The sequence below is a fragment of the Raphanus sativus genome, chromosome 5 (genome assembly GCF_000801105.2).
Source record: "Raphanus sativus cultivar WK10039 chromosome 5, ASM80110v3, whole genome shotgun sequence".
NCBI lineage: Eukaryota > Viridiplantae > Streptophyta > Magnoliopsida > Brassicales > Brassicaceae > Raphanus > Raphanus sativus.
The window spans coordinates 15,108,601-15,125,575 of NC_079515.1; the positions used below are offsets into that span (position 1 = coordinate 15,108,601).

The 16,975-nt window shown below is 32.7% G+C and overlaps 2 protein-coding genes and 1 long non-coding RNA gene across 3 annotated transcripts; 2 read left to right on the top strand and 1 right to left on the bottom strand.

Annotated features, from left to right (window-relative positions):
* Nucleotides 1-62: 62 nt before the first annotated feature.
* LOC108858331 (uncharacterized) lies at nt 63-2,642 on the top strand. Its single transcript, XM_018632279.1, has 3 exons — nt 63-1,118; nt 1,212-1,532; nt 2,304-2,642. Exons 1-3 carry the CDS (start codon nt 63-65, stop codon nt 2,640-2,642), a joined length of 1,716 nt encoding a protein of 571 aa, XP_018487781.1.
* Nucleotides 2,643-10,677: 8,035 nt separating this feature from the next.
* Nucleotides 10,678-12,983, bottom strand: LOC130512717 (uncharacterized). The gene is made up of 3 exons (XR_008946300.1): nt 12,847-12,983; nt 12,586-12,667; nt 10,678-10,865 (listed from the first exon to the last, which is right to left on the bottom strand). It is a non-coding gene; the product is annotated as an uncharacterized LOC130512717 (long non-coding RNA).
* Nucleotides 12,984-15,319: 2,336 nt separating this feature from the next.
* On the top strand, nt 15,320-16,974 carry LOC108862861 (uncharacterized). The gene has a single exon (XM_018637120.2). The coding sequence runs from the start codon at nt 15,334-15,336 to the stop codon at nt 16,873-16,875; it is 1,542 nt and encodes a 513-aa protein (XP_018492622.1). The 5' UTR covers nt 15,320-15,333; the 3' UTR covers nt 16,876-16,974.
* The last annotated feature ends 1 nt before the right edge of the window (nt 16,975 follows it).

Sequence of the window (16,975 nt, forward strand, 5' to 3'; positions counted from 1 at the left end):
TATCTTTAATTGGAAAGATCCTGAATCCTAGGAAACAAACCGTGGAGAAGTTGATCCAAACTATGCCGGCGACATGGGGATTGCAAGATAAGATCACAGCTAATGATCTTGGGAGTGGAAAGTTCCTTTTCAACTTTGAAAATGAAACGGATCTTAAGTTCGTCCTAAGCCAAGGTCCTTTCCATTGTAACTTCTGTATTTTTGTGCTTGTTCGTTGGGAATCGGTGGTGCATGACGATTACCCGTGCATCATCCCTTTCTGGGTGGAGATAATAGGCATCCCGTTACACTTGTGGACAATCAAGAATCTTAGGAATATTGGCAGCAGGCTAGGACATATTGACACAGTTGATCTATCGGCAGGTCGTATGCTTATCGATGTGGACTCTAGGAAGCCTCTTACTTTCTCCAGGAAGATCGCGTCTAAAGATGGTGATGAGGTCACGATTCAAATTCACTATGACAAACTCTTCAAGCATTGCAAAACTTGTGGAATGATCACTCACGAGCAGACGTACTGTTTGAATCAACAACCTGTGATGCAAGATCAGAGAGAAAGGACAGGATTATTCGCAAGGGTTCAGCTTCCATGGAATGATGAGGATAACAAGGAGAGGTTTTGTGGCCAGAAGCAGGATAAACATGAGAAGGCCGGCTCTGATACATATTATCAGAGAAACAGAGCACGTATGGAGGAGAAACGATTTGATGGAGGGTTTATGTCGGATGCTAGGATGTCATACGGTAGACAAGGAGGCTCTAAAGATAGGTATGATTGGAACAAAGGTAGAAAGGAAAGGAAGAGCTCCCATCATAATGCTCGCTATGCACCTTATGCGAAAAATAGAGTGCGAGTTTGGAAAGCAAAGGAAAAAACAGAGGAGCGATATGGAGGCTATGAGCGAAGAGATGAGTCGTATGCTCATCGTTTCCAGTCTACTGAAGGGACTTCCCGATTGGCTGCAACGAGACGTGATGATGACATACGATCCGGACGTGACGAGATGAGAGCACATGCTCGTTCTTCTACTCAATATGACAAGAAGTACACTGACAAGGATGCAACAATGGCGATTGTGCCACAGAAGAGTAGCGGGAAGAGGATAGCTAGCCAAGTGGTAACGCCCATTCGTCATGATCAGGAGCACGATGCGCATGTTACAAAACGTCCCAATGTCTCACCTTGACTATTAACTTTCTCTCCTACGAAGAAAGTAGCTTTTGAGGACGAGAAAATCATTGATATGGAGATCATTGAACAAGGCAATATGGATGAGGGCACGCATGAAACAAAGATGGACGTGGAAGACGACGACGATGATCTGCTAGGAGAAGAATTAATGGAGATTGAGTCTTCCAAGACTAAGGGAAACAAAGGGGAGGCGGCGAAGGAAGAGAAGGTGATACGAAGACCGATAGCTTCATCATCGAACAGAAGTGGAAAAAGCCGTAGATACCCTTTGGGTCTACCCATCAAAAAAGCTGAGTTCCTCCGTCGGGGATCTCCGAAGCCACATAAATCTGCTGCAAAGGTTACTTCACTTTCAGATAATCATCGAGCAGAAGTGGAAAGAAATTTGAGTGTCAACATGCATTCAAGAAATGGCGTGGAGGGGTCCAAAAACTCTTCCCGACTTTATCCATGAGGACACTCAGTTGGTACTGTCGAGGGATCGGGACAGACCTTACAGTTCGACGCCTTACGGAGATGTGTCAGAAGCATCGCCCAGGACTTTTGTTCCTTTCTGAAACAAAGAATAGGAGGCTGCTGTTGCAAAACATTCAGGCCGACTTAGGATTTGATCATTTGTTTACCGTTGAGCCACTTGGTCTCAGCGGAGGTTTAGCTTTGTTTTTTATGGATGAATTTTAAGTTAATGTTTTATTTTCAAATAACATAATGATTGACATTGAGGCAGTCATTGATGGAATAAAATTATATATGGTGTTTTTATGGAGACCCTGTACTAGAAAGAAGAGATCAAGTTTGGGAACATTTTACGCGTTTCTTAACAACAAGAAATGGGCCTTGGTTTATGATAGGAGATTTTAACGAAATCACTGGTCAAAATGAAAAAGAAGGAGGAAGACAAAGCACTGATAGCTCTTTTTACCTTTCAAATAGATGCTAAGTGATTGTGGGATGTTAGAATTTCCATATACTGGAGATATGCTATCATGGGTTGGAAAGAGAGCAGGAAGAGTAATTGTTTGTTGCCGTCTAGATAGAGCAGTGGGAAATGCGGACTGGCATGATAAGTTTTCTCATTTCACGATGAAGTATATGAGATTATGGGGATCAGATCATCGTCCGATTCTTGCAGACATTCTCACAAAACCAACGAGAAGATCAAGAAAATTCAAGTTTGATAAAAAGATGGTTGGATAACGAGGAACTGCGACAAGTCATTTTAGAGGGATGGAAATCACCTGATCTTCCTCCCAATGCGACTATAATGGAGCATATTGCCAGCTGCAGAAAAGCCTTGAGTGAGTGGAGGAGACAACATAATATTAACTCGGCAAAATTGGTGGAGGAGCTTAAAGAAAAAGTGGAGGGTCTGTATGCAGATGATAATGCTACAACTGAAGAAATCGCAGCCGCTTTAAAGGAGCTTTCAGATGCTCTTAAGGCAGAATAAATATTCTGGAAACAAAAAAGTCGAGTATTCTGGCTAAGGGAAGGTGATCGAAATAAAAAAAATTTCCATGCTTTAACAAAGCAACGAAGAGCAAGAAACAAGACCACGCAGCTCTTAGATGAAAATGGGAATATCGTGCAAGATGAAGAAGGACTAGTAGCCATTGCTACTAGATATTTTAGACAGATCTTTGAGTCTTCTAATCCTGAAGATATTGAAGAGGCACTAGCTGAAGTTCCTACAACAATCACGGGGCCTATGAATGAAAGTCTAACAGCCCTGATTACTGAATGAGAAGTTAAACTGGCTCTCTTTGCTATGCATCCGGAAAAAGTTCCGGGGCCAGATGGGATGACCGCGCTTTTCTACCAGAAATTATGGGATATAGTAAAGGAAGACTTAACTCTTATGGTTAATAAATTCCTAACTGAGGGGACAATGCCAGATGGACTCAATGAAACAAATATTTGTCTTATCCCAAAAACAACGAAGCCCAACGAGATGGCTCAATTTCGGCTAATTAGTTTATGTAATGTGAGCTACAAGATTATCTCTAAGGTCTTATGCCAGAAACTCAAAAAACTGCTACCAGGCCTTATATCGGAAACCCAGTCAGTTTTTGTTGCTGGAAGATAGATTTCTGATAATATTACGATTGCTCAAGAAATGTTTCACGCACTTAGGACCAAGCCAAGCGAACACAGTAAAAGAATAGCCATTAAGACGGACATGAGCAAAGCATATGACAGGATGGAATGGTCGTTTATTGAAGCTGTCATGAGAAAGATGGACTTTTCGGAAGTGTGGATTACCTGGATTATGAGATGTACCATGTGAGTACAATACAAAGTCCTTATGAATGGCCAACCGAGAGGAAAAATTGTTCCAGGAAGAGGTCTACGCCAAGGAGATCCTTCGTCTCCTTTCATTTTTATTCTATGCACGGAAGCGCTCGTTAGCCTTCTCAATCACGTAGAGAACTAAGGAAAGATAACGGGGATGCGCGTCACACGCCCGTGTCCATCGGTATCTCACCTTCTCTTTGCTGATGATAGCATTTTCTTCTGTAAGGCGGAGACCCGTGAATGTGAAGAAGTAATGAAAGTAGTGAGGGTATATGGCAAAGCATCAGGCCAATGTATTAATTTTGATAAATCTTCCTTACTCTTCGGTAAGAGGATTAATGCAACCACTAGGCAGGAGATTAAAATGCACTTGGAATACAGAATGAAGGAGGGATGGGGACTTACTTGGGTATCCCAGAAGATATTAGTAGTTCCAAGTGTAAGCTTTTTGCTTTCCTAAAAGATAAGCTGATGCATAGAGTGAATGGCTGGACATGTAGATGGCTCTCGAAAGGGGGGGAAGGAGGTGCTGATTAAATCCATCCTGCTTGCTTTTCCAACATATGTCATGTCTACTTTTCTTCTACTATTGGAGATATGTGAAAATCTTGCCAGTGCTATTGCACAATTTTGGTAGAGTTCTAACCCCCCAAAAAGAGGAATACACTGGTCGAAATGGAAAAAAATTATGTTTACCAAGAGAGGAGTGTGGTATTGGATTTCGTATGATCTACGAGTTTAATCTGGTACTATTGGCAAAACAATTATGGAGGCTAGTTCAGTATCCTGATTCGCTGGTCGCTATAGTCTTATAGGGAAGATATTACAGGATGAGCTCGCCTTTACGAGTAAATACTGTAAACAGTCCTTCTTATGTGTGGACTAGCATTACAGCTGCAAAGAAGCTTCTGTTACTGGGGATAAGGCAGAAGATACATTATGGTTATGAAGTTAAGGTGTGGGAGGATCCATCGATTCCAACGACACCGACGAGGCCAGCTACACCTGTAGCACCAGTTATGAATACAAATATGAGGGTCAGTGATCTGATCAATCAGGATTCAAAGACATGGGATGTTGGCTTGCTGGATCACTATGTCAATCCAGATGATATACCTCTCATAAGGAGTCTGGCCATAAGCACGACTCATCGGAGTGAAACATTCTGTTGGAACTACACAAAGAATGGGCAATATACTGTCAAGTCCGGGTATTGGGTTGCCCAGAACCTTTTAAAAGAGAAAAACGTAACTGCAGTGTTAGAGCCAAGTGTCACTAAGCTTCAAGCTTTTGCTTGGAAGGTAAAAGCGCCAAAGAAATTTTGTCATCTTATATGGCAATTGTTAACTGGACATGTGGTAGTGACGAGGAATTTAGTCACGCGTAATATGAGATGTGATAACTACTGCCCAATGTGTGGTGAACCAGAAGAATCAGTAACACATGCAATTTTTGAATGTCTACCTGCTCTACAAGTTTGGGCTCTATCATCAACTCCAACGAATCCAGATATATTTCCAGTGCCAAGCATCTATACGAATATGGACTATCTTTTCTGGAGAAAGAGCAGTATAATGGTACATGAACAAGATAGAGACCCTTATCCCTGGATAATCTGGTATATTTGGAAGGCTAGGAATGACAAACTCTTTAGGGGGATAGATAAGGATCCACTGGAACTAGTACGATATGCTAGAGTGAATGTCAGGCTTGGTGTGATGCAAATGAGGTGGTACCATCAGTGATACAGGAAAACAATGTCGAAGAACCACAAGTCATAAGGTTGGGTAATATTTGCTTGCTAGATGGATCCTGGACAGCCAATGATCGATTTAATGGATGTGGATGGGTCTGGATGGATAGTGGAGGGAATACTTAACTCATGGGAACAAGAAATTTACCTAAACCGGAATCAGCTTTGCACTCGGAACTCAAAGCACTCCGATGGGCGATGGAAATATGCTACAACACTCGACATGCCAGAGCTTCGGAACAGACTACAAGGATCTGATTGCTATGATCAAGGAGCCTCGTGCTTGGCCAAGCTTTGCCGCGGAATTGGAGAGGATAGAAACACTACTAATATGCTTCCCGGACTTCAACATCTCTTATGTTCCTCGAGCGCGCAATCAGTTTTCAGATTTTTTAGCTAAGACATCTAGATCCCTCTATAGGTAGTTACTTTTTATTGGTTGTTCTATTCCGGTCTGGTTATCCAGGCCACCTCAAGTTTGAGTAATAAAATAGTCGTTTGCCGTCAAAAGAAAAGTATATTAAAAGTAAAAAAAAAAGGTATTAGACTTGTGTTATTAAAAAATTGAAAGTCTATTACACTATGAGAAACTATCTATTTGTGTCAATTTTATAATATAAGAAAATGAGCTAATCTAATTACCTAAAAAAATATTTTGTCTAAAATAATCATAAAATATTTCAAATCAAAATAATTTAAAGTTGATTTATATCAAAAATATATTCAAAAATATACATATATTCAAAATTTTATTTTTACTAAAATATTTTCCAATAACCATTACTAAAAAAATGTTTCAATACGTACCATAAAAATATAATACAAAGTCCAATTTCATATACCAACTTATATTATGGTTTTTATATTTCACATTAAGTTTTAAAAATATAATATATGTTATTATTTATTTGATGGTACGTATAAAATACTATTAATTATATGATTACTTATATGATGGTACATTAAATTACGATTAGTTATATGATAACACATATATAATATATAATAGTGACTAGGGTGGGCGTTTAGGTACTCATTCAGGTATGTTTGGATTTTGGTTTTCTATGGTCAAAGATTTCAGCCCCATTCGAATATTTTTAGTTTTCTTTGATTCAGATTTGCAGTTCAGTTCGGGTTCGGATAATCCATTTAAATTATTTTGAAATTTTTAAAATTCATTATATACTTTAAATTTCTCAAAATCTATAAATAAAATAATATAGTACATATAATTTGGAATAAAATATGTCAGAATACCTAAACCTAACATATAAATTGGTTTAGTTTAAATATTTGGGATAGATAATCAATAATTATTTTAAGTATTTTGGTGTTTTGAGTATACTGTAACTGTTTTAGATATTTACTTTAGACTATTTGTATATATTTTCAAGTATTTAAACCAACTTAAAAGTATCATATATTTTTTGGATGTTTTTATATACATTAAATCTAAAAATAATTAATATATATAAGTATATAAATATAGTTCGGATACATTCGGGTATCTGAAATACTTTAATTCAGATCAGGTCGGTTTTGATTCTCTAAATACTAAAATTTAAATATTTTGTATATTTAATCAATTTCGGTACGGATTTGGTACTACCCTTTTGGATCAGAATCCGTTCAGTTTTTTGGATTCGGGATTTTCCCAACCCAACTACTGACATAAAAACAAAAGGAAACATATTTTTTTTTAAATACATTCGCACACTTACGCGGATCAAAGCCTAGTTAATACATTAATACATATACTTAACTGTCTAACAACTATCAATACTATCTCTATAATATTATTTGAGAAGTCATTTTCCTATGTGTCGTGCTCACGTTAATTCTCATGATGGTTGATTACATTGATACCCTTAATGAATTAAAAATATTACATTTAATACATATTATTTTTTTTTAAGTTTCCTTTTTGAAATTATCCATATAACATATATATTAAAAATGAAAATTTATAAATTTTTAAAATCAAATTTAGAAATGAAAATATATGTATATATAATATAATTTCATTAAAAAGGAAACTTCACAAGATAGTAGTATTTTATTTTAATAAAATAGTTGATTACACTGATTACCTTTAATAAATTAAAATTATTACATTTAAATACTATTTTTTTAGTTTCCTTTTTTTAAATTTTCCATAAAACATATATATTAAAAAGAAAATATATGTATACATAATATGATTTCATTAAAAAGAGAGATTTCACAAGATAATAATATTCTATTTTAGAAATCGAATTTAAAAACGAAAATATATGTATATATAATATGATTTTCATTAAAAAGGGAAATTTCACAAGATAATACTTACTTTATATTTATTGTTGCTTATACGAAAAATATATACATTTGTATATAATGTGATTTCATAATAACAAAATTTCAGAAAGATAATTTTAAGATTAGAAAAAGAAATATTATTTATTTTAAAACATAATTTAAAAAAAATACAAAATATATTTTCAAAGTAATATAAATATTTTGATATATCTATCTAATTTCTTAGATGATTACATAAAATAATTAAGTAACATAAACTAATCAACCTTATATCTAAAATAATAAATTATATTTAAAACTAAAAAAGACAACAACCAACCTAAATGCAAATAAGAAAATAATCAAACTTTTAATATATTTAGAGTAAAAATATTATAGTTGAATTCAGAAAAATAAATGCAATCCAATATACCTAAATGATAACTAAATCGACTAGATATAACATATCTAAAATCATATGTTTAATTAAAGTAATGTAATATTATTAATATAAATTATGCATAAAATTATAAATTAAATTTAAAATTAAAGTATATAGCAATCAAATATTATAGTATATTTATTTTATAAATGTTTATATCCGTGCATGAGCACGAGAAAATCACCTAGTAATATATATATATAGGAATCAAAATCTTCTTAATAATATATATATGAGTGTTGTCCAATTTGTTTTATGCATAGTTATGGAAGTTGATACAAAATATATACTAAATCTTTTTTAAAAAAATTATTATATCGCTAATGATATTCGAAAAAGTAAATAAAGACAGTTTTTTTATTTTTCCTAAAGATAAATTCGCAGACTATTAAAGATAAAATCGCAAACTAGAAAGTAAGAACATATTGTGATTTAACGTTAGCAAACTACAGTGTATATATATATTAGGTTTATAAGTTTAGAAACTAAATATGTAAATAAAGTACAATGTGTAACCGTAAATTAATGTGTTTGTGTATATGTGTAGAAAATCCTGGATTGCAGAGTTGAACAATTTAATGTGATGGTACACTCATTTAAACAAAACTAGGTGACCGACCCGCACCATGTGCGGGTATAAAAATATTGTATAATATTGATTGAGTTCAAATGTAAGAGAAGGTGGAACAAGTGAGAGTTTCAATGCTGAGACATGATTTGCGCAAATCTCCAAGATGCAGTAGGGGTGGAATTCGTTACTTTTTCGGTTCGGTTGGTTTGTTTAGTTCGATTTTAATATTTTTTTCAACTAAAGTAAACCATATTTAGGGTCTAACTGGTGACCACCTCGGGAATAGTAGGAACAAAAAGGAAAAGAATTGATGGGAATAAAATTATGGGAATGATGAGGAACGGTTATTCCATATCAAATTTGGTGAAGAATAAATTTGTTCTTTAATTCTCTACAATAAAAGGAATGAGAAGGAATGAAAAGGAATGACTATTCCTAATGAATGGTAAAATTTGTTAGGAACATTAAGGAATGCATTATTCCTCTTCATTCCTTGGTCACCAGTTAGACCTTTAGTCTAGTTCGGTGTGCTTTATGTCCAGTTTAGTTTATATTCGGTTCGGTTTGTTTTTTTTGGATCGGTTTAATTAGGCTCTTTGTCGCTTAATTTTTTAAAAGAAAAATTATGTTTTAAAACATAAATTATGTACACATAAACTATGTGAACTAAATTCAATATAAAACTGAAACAAAAACTTAAAAAGTCACAAAAAGTATATAAGAATAAAACAAATGAATGTTAACTAAAGTAAAAAAGATATCAACATCATTAGTATGTTTTTAATAAAAGTTAACTAATAAAAAAAACAAATGTAAGAAAAATATACAGGAAATAGTGATGTATTAAAAAATGTGATAGAAATCTCATAGATATCACAATCCCATAGAAACCTGAAAAGAAAATGTGATAAAATTTTAAAATATAATCCATAAGTAATATAAAATAAGAAGAACAATTATGAATTAAAAAAATCCCATAGAAACCTGCAAAAAATTGTCAAATTTTGTTAGCAATTGTACAATATAAAATAATTCGATATCATACAATATTTTTATACAATATTTTTTTGGATATACCGTAAACACTAATCTCTCTCTCTCTCTCTCTCCCCCCCTCTCTCTCTCCCCCTCTCTCTCCCTCTCTCTCCCTCTCTCCCCCTTTCTCTCCCTCTCTCCCTCTCTCCCTCTCTCCCTCTCTCCCTCTCTCTCTCCCCTCTCATCCTCCCTCCTCCCTCCGCCATCCCTCCTCTCTCCCTCCCTCCCTCCCTCTCCCTCTCTCTGCCTCTCTCTCTCTCTCACCTATTAATAGTGAGAAAAATATCTTTATTATTGATTTATATCATTACAATATCGCGAATTCCACAAAAGTAAAACAAAAAATTTAATTAATAGAAAATCTAACAAAAGCCACAGCTTAACCAATAGAAGAGTATACTATTGATAACACGTTTCAAAACTTAAACAATGTCAATGAGCTTCCGTTCAAATGCATAATTGATTCAATCTCCTCCAAAGATAAACTCTTAATTTGATCTTCTGATAAACACAAGCCTGAAAGAACATGTAAAAATTAATTTGATCTACTAACATTTTATTTTGATAAAAACATGAGCTAACTTGGTTTATCTGTACCTTTTCTTTGGTTGCATAATATATCTTGTGATAGTTTTTCCCAATTAGCAATTGCAAACGTTTTCTGGATTTGTGATACTATGTGTTAGCAATAGGACACAAAACAACTTGCGTAGATCTTTTTTGCTGATGCCCAATAACATGCTTCTTTAATAGTTTCAATATTTTCTTCATCATCGTCCTTCCGGATAACAGAAGAAGTTATATTTTTTCTAAAAAACGTCATTAGATTAAGTTTTGAAAATAATAAGCAACTTAAAATGTAGACCATAAGAAAATGTAAGATATATATATATATATGTATATACAACAGTGCTGATATGGTTGCACGATAAGTTAGTATCAAATATTATATTCGTACAATTTATTACATTTTTTTATTGCTATATAGATTTTTTGAATTTAATGTGTTAACATAAATCATTTTTAATTATTACCAATCAATCTTTTGAATTAAATATGATGAATATATGTTACGTGATGTTGCAATCATCATTAATGTGATAAATATGGACATATTTTTCATTCAAGGCAAATTGTGAGAACTAAATAATAAATAAGAAATAATATAATTGTTAAATGACATAGTGTTGATCTTCAAGACTACTGTCATGATCTTCTTGGCTTTTTCTTTTAGACAAAGGAGTTCCTGAAAAATCAAAGAACCAGAGGAAATATCACCTAATGACTGCAACATCAGGACCTGCAAAAGAAAAGGTTCATCTCATTAGTATGCTATTGTAAATATAAATAATAAGCAATTGTAAAGTATAATACATGTTTAGAAGGAAAAGAAGAAAAAATTAATTTTTCATAATAAATATTTAAATTGAATAAAGAAAGTTATTAAATCTACAATATCATAAGCTGATTTGAATTAAATATTAGTCTTCTTGCGCAAGTTAGATTTATTTAAAATATTCTTTAATAAATTCTCAATAAATCTTATACTTATAAGGTAATTTTATTTTTGGAATATCTTGTTGATAAAGTTAAAGGAGAACATCTCGTGAATAGATTGCACCAGAATTTTGGTTGACAAGTCTCACCATAAATATTAAGTTTTAAATGCATGATTTTGGAGAGAAAATATTTTGTCAATTAATTTGGTTTCTCTGACATCTAAAATATTTAGTGGGTATTGAATGAATTAAACACAAAAAGGGTCTCAAAAAGATGTTCTTTGAATCGAGAAAACACAAAAGGTAAGTAAAATGCTAGACTTTACTAAAATATTTAACTTTCACAATAAGCTATGTACCAGAATGTTCTCAAATTAACTTTAAAATTTATCTACCTATAAGTTAGGATTATTTATGGAATATATCTATATTATTAAAACAGAAGTACAAATATAAATTATCCCTAAGTTTTCCAACTTGTTTACAATGGCATGCCACTAAAATAATTAAATGAATCTATCTTTAAGGAATCATTTTTTTCCTATTTATTAAACTATTTCCTAAATCAAACTTAACTTAATTTTCGTATTTAATATATTTCCTTAAACCAATTAACTAATTTTTAGGGATATTCAAATTTGATATCGATTTTAACTATATAAAACTTGGATAATGTTACCATTAATTATTTTGAACAAAAATCAAGTTTAAATTAGATATTAAACAATATTATGAATATTCCTAAAATATATGTTTGACTTACCATTAATTATTTTGAACAATAAAAGTTATATATGCTAAGATTTAAATATCTTTAAACAACTTATAGAACAATATGAAATATTTGTAAGTGAATATTATTTTTAATATAATTTAATCTCACTTAAGATTATATATATTTCAAAAATTTCTAACATATACGTTTAATCATTTCAGTTACTATAAATTATTTTCAACAAGAAAATTTAAATATCTTTGTATAACAATGTTTAATGTTTATAACCAAATATTTTTTCTAATGTATCTAAATCTCACCGTATTATACATATCTGATCAAAATATTTAAATTTTTTATTACATTTGAAAAATAATTTCATGTTAAAAAAAATATTATTCAAACATATCAATAGGTCAATATTTTGTCAAAAGTGTAGTAGCGGGCACGGCTCACTATTTTCTTTGTTGTATTTATAAAATATTTAAAATATGATAAATATTTAAAATATAAACCAATAAACATTTAAATAATATTCATTTATATAAAAATGAAAATAACAACCCGTGCGTCCGCACGGGTCAAGCTCTAGTTGTTATTAAAATTACATTTTAAAAATAAAAAAGAGAATATATCGGGAATAGTTTACACTAATGATTTAATTAAAAAATCTTACCCTTACAGTTTAAATATTAAAGCATGAGATTAGGAAATAAGATATTATTTCAGTAGAGAAAATACCATCCTACTAATATTTTAAAAATATAATGTGATTATCCAATTTTGATGTACAATAGAAAAAATACCATTCTAAGCGCACATCTTTTGCAGGACCGGAATGGTGAACTCTTAGAGGTCTGAAATATGAACACTTCCGTCAAATCATCTCTGAAAAAATATAAAACAAAATCACAATCAGCAAATCAAAAAACAATGTGTATATAGAAGCTTATAATTCTAAACAATAATATAATTCTACTAATAAAAAAAAGTATTCGCAACAGAAAAAGATGCTATTGAAATGATATAACTGAGAGATGTTATCAAATTGAGTAAATTTTTTTTACCAGATTGAGGAACAAAGATGTTATCGAAATGATATATCAAAGAGGTGTACAATCAAATCGATATATAGCTTCAGTGGATAAATCGTCATAATAGGGTATCTGCATATAAACCAAAAGAAAAATCAGCTCTCATGAAATATAAAAGCTTAATGTTCTAAAATAAGAAGAAAAAAAATTCAGAACATTATTAACAATAAAAGTTCAGAATACAAAGTTCAATGATTTCGTTTATTCTACTGTAGATGTCTTATTTATAGTAAATTGATGGACGTTTCTCATTGATTTAGCTTGCATGATAAGCTAAGAAGTAGAATTTTTAAATAAATTCTCAATAAATCTTATATTTATAACGTAATATTATTTTTGGAATATCTTGTTGATAAAGCTAAAGGAGAATATCTCGTGAATAGATTGCACAAGAATTTTGGTTGACAAGTCTCGCCATAAATATTAAGTTTTAAATGCATGATTTTAGTAGAGAAAATATCTTGTCAATTAATTTTGTTTCTCTGAGATCTAAAATATTTAGTGAGTATTTAATGAGTTAAACAGAGAAATGATCGCAAAAAGATGTTCTTTGAATCGAGAAAACACAAAAGTTAAGTATTAAAGTTATTTCGTTTTTAGTAGTGTCGATGATTAAAATAAATCGAAAAATAAATTCTAAAAAATCAATCAATAAGATCAACAGATTCTTCCCATTTGTAATAAGGAAACTAATTATTACATGTATTAACTAATATTTTTGCGCGAGTAATGTTAATAGGGGGATTAAATTATTTTTTCCTTTTCAATTAGTATTCAATGTTACTTTCCTTTTATAGGGGGATCAATGAATTAAAATAAATTATTTGATTTCATAAAATGACTTTATATTCTTATATATCTATAGACTACATAAAATAATAAACCAAAATATTTATTTGAATTGATAAAATGACTTTATATACCATATTTTCAACAATTAGTTACCATAAATAGTTATTAATAATATTATGTAAACCATTTGGAATCTAAAATATTTATTTGAATTAATAAAATGGCTTTATATCATACTTTCGACAATTAATTACCATAAATAGTTATAAATAATATTATGTAAGTCATTTGAAAAGTGATGTTAATTGGTCATTAATTTATTTTTTTCCTTACAATTAGTATTGGATGGTACTTTTCTATTATAGTGGGATCGATGAATTAAATGATATATCGAAATTACAAAATAAGGTAAGTATTTAGAGGGCTTCCCTTTTTAGTAGTGTCGATGGAAAAAAAATCAAAAAGAAATTCTAAAAAATCAACCAATAGAATCGATAGAATTCTTATGAGAAAGGCTGTGAGAGTGCCAGCTGGCAAATGTACTTTCTTTTAATATATAGAAGGATTATAATAAATAAAATTAAAATAATCGGCCAATAAAATTATAATAATTAAGAGTTCATTTATGGTCGACACGTAATAAAAATCACTTATGTGACTTCTCAATCAATATATAGTAAATTTATTTTTTATAAATAATTTATAACATTCTGTAAATTATTTTAAAATTCTGATAAATTTATTCTTTAAACAACGATAAATAATTTAAAAATAATGTTAATAAACATTTTTGGATTTTTAATATTTAAAATCATTATTATATAATTATATTCGAATACAATTCATCAAGTAGAGTATAAAACTATTATAATTATCTTATATAAAATTTCGTTCATTATATTTTATAGTTTATAAATATTAAAAGTAAGAAATAAAATATTATTAATCTTTCTATAATTTCTATATTTGAGAAGCTTTCCAAATTTCTAATATGAATGCCTTGTCCATAAAGTATGTCATTGTTAAGACCGTATTAATTATATGGATTCAAATTTGGTAATGTTTGTGTCGATCAAATATACTATATTAATAAGACCGTATTAATTATATGAATTCAAATTTGGTAATGTTTGGTCGATTATAAAAAATAAATGAAAAAGAAATTATCAAAAATTCAACCAATAAGATTAAGAGAATTAATCTTAGAAGCTCTCTATGAATGCCACCTAAGCAAAAATCACTAAAGTGACTTCTCTTTTAACGTATAGGAGGATTGAACAAAAAGACAAAAGTCAAAGTTGGTATATTTATGAGTATCAATTATTTGCTTACTTTACAAACTACTATTAATGAAAAGGAAATTATAGAGCGTAGTGATTCGCAGGTGAATCATGTTTTGATATTTTCGTATTAAATGTTGACAAACAAAAAAAGAAGAAGATATTTTCGTATTAAGTAAGTAAAATATATAAAAACAATTTTAATTAATAATAAAAAGCTAAATTTAATGAATGACATGGTGACGTAAATAAACATAAAACTAAAGGCAAAATATTCTGAGTGTATATACTTTAATATAGATTTACATAATGCGGAACTAAACAGTGTTTAGTTAAGTTTTAAAACTACTTAATGCTCAACACAGCTCCACTGTACTAGTATTAGAAGATGGAGCAACTAGTAAGCATGGGTTTCTCCAGCGACTTAGCCGCCGAAGCTTTAACCGCCACCGGCGGAGACTCCATCCAGAAAGCCGCCGAATGGATCCTCTCCCACCGCCCTCCTCACCAACCCAACACCGCCACGTCACAACCCAAACTCGACCGTTTCCTCCGCCCAAATTCCAATTCCAAAACCCTAACCCCACTCGGTGATTCCAACAAACGCCCCAAGCTCTCACCACCACCACCACCCTCCACCCACCGGCCTCTATCGGAGCGTATGCGTCCTCGCACTCTCGACGACGTCGTTGGCCAAGACCACCTCCTCTCTCCCTCTTCCCTCCTCCGCTCCGCCGTCGACTCCAACCGCCTCCCTTCCATCATCTTCTGGGGTCCACCTGGCACTGGCAAAACCTCAATCGCCAAATCCCTCATCAACTCCTGCAAGGATCCTTCTCACTACCGCTTCCTCTCCTTGTCCGCCGTTACTAGCGGCGTCAAGGATGTGAGAGACGCCGTCGAAACTGCCAAGAAGCTTAACCTAGAAGGCAAGAAGAGGACTGTTTTGTTTATGGATGAAGTTCATCGCTTCAACAAGTCACAGCAAGACTCGTTCCTTCCTGTTATTGAAGATGGCACCATCCTCTTCATTGGTGCCACCACTGAGAACCCCTCTTTTCATTTGATCACACCTTTGCTCTCTCGCTGCAGAGTCCTCACTCTTAGTCCCTTGAAACCTAATCATGTTGAGACTCTTCTTAGACGAGCTCTTGATGATGATTCCCTACTCGTTACTACTAGTGTTGATGATTCTGTTATTGAGTTCTTGGCCAACAACTGCGATGGTGATGCACGTGTTGCGTTGAATGCCTTGGAAATCTCAGCTAATATGGCTACTGCTCGAGCTGGATCTAGTGAGGGAGATGTTGTTGTTTCTGTGTCTCTTGATGATGCTAAAGAGGCTCTTCAGAGCAAACATTTGGCTTATGACAAGGCTGGGGATCAACATTACAACCTCGTAAGCGCGCTGCACAAGTCTATGCGAGGAGGAGATGCTAACGCCGCAATCTACTGGCTGGCTAGGATGCTTGAAGGTGGTGAAGAGCCGCTTTACATTGCGAGGAGGCTTATAAGGTTTGCAAGCGAGGACGTTGGCCTTGCCGACCCTTCAGCTCTTACTCAGGCGGTTGCTTGCTATCAAGCTTCCCATTTCTTGGGTATGCCTGAGTGCAATGTGATTCTTGCTCAATGCACTGCTTACTTGGCGCTGGCTCCTAAGTCCATTGCTGTTTACAGAGCAATGGAAACGGCGAAGAAGGTCGTGAAGGACTCGGTTGGTCAGAATGAAGGGGTGCCTCTACATCTGAGGAATGCTCCGACCAAGTTAATGAAGGAGCTTGGGTATGGAAAAGAGTATATATATCCTCCTAACGACCCTTCTTCTGCAGCAGCTCAGACGTATCTACCTCCGTCTCTTCTGCATTATAAGTTCCTGGAATGGCCTCAAGATGCATCAGGTGATGCCCAAGAGCAAGAACGTAGGCTCTAACTGCTATTGTTGTTATATATTTCTTCTTTTTAACGTGTGTGCTATGGAGAAACTCATGTTGCTCAGGTCTTATGTTTTTTAGTCTATTTCTTTCGTTTAC

Excerpts from the sequence above, each read along its gene's own strand:
- LOC108862861 (XM_018637120.2), top strand. The coding sequence starts at position 15,334 with ATGGAGCAACTAGTAAGCATGGGTTTCTCCAGCGACTTAGCCGCCGAA.
- LOC108858331 (XM_018632279.1), top strand. The coding sequence starts at position 63 with ATGCCGGCGACATGGGGATTGCAAGATAAGATCACAGCTAATGATCTT. Across the intron at positions 1,119-1,211 it reads AGAGGATAGCTAGCCAAGTG|AAAGTAGCTTTTGAGGACGA; the intron begins GTAACGCCCATT and ends TCTCCTACGAAG. Across the intron at positions 1,533-2,303 it reads CACATAAATCTGCTGCAAAG|ATCATCGTCCGATTCTTGCA; the intron begins GTTACTTCACTT and ends TATGGGGATCAG.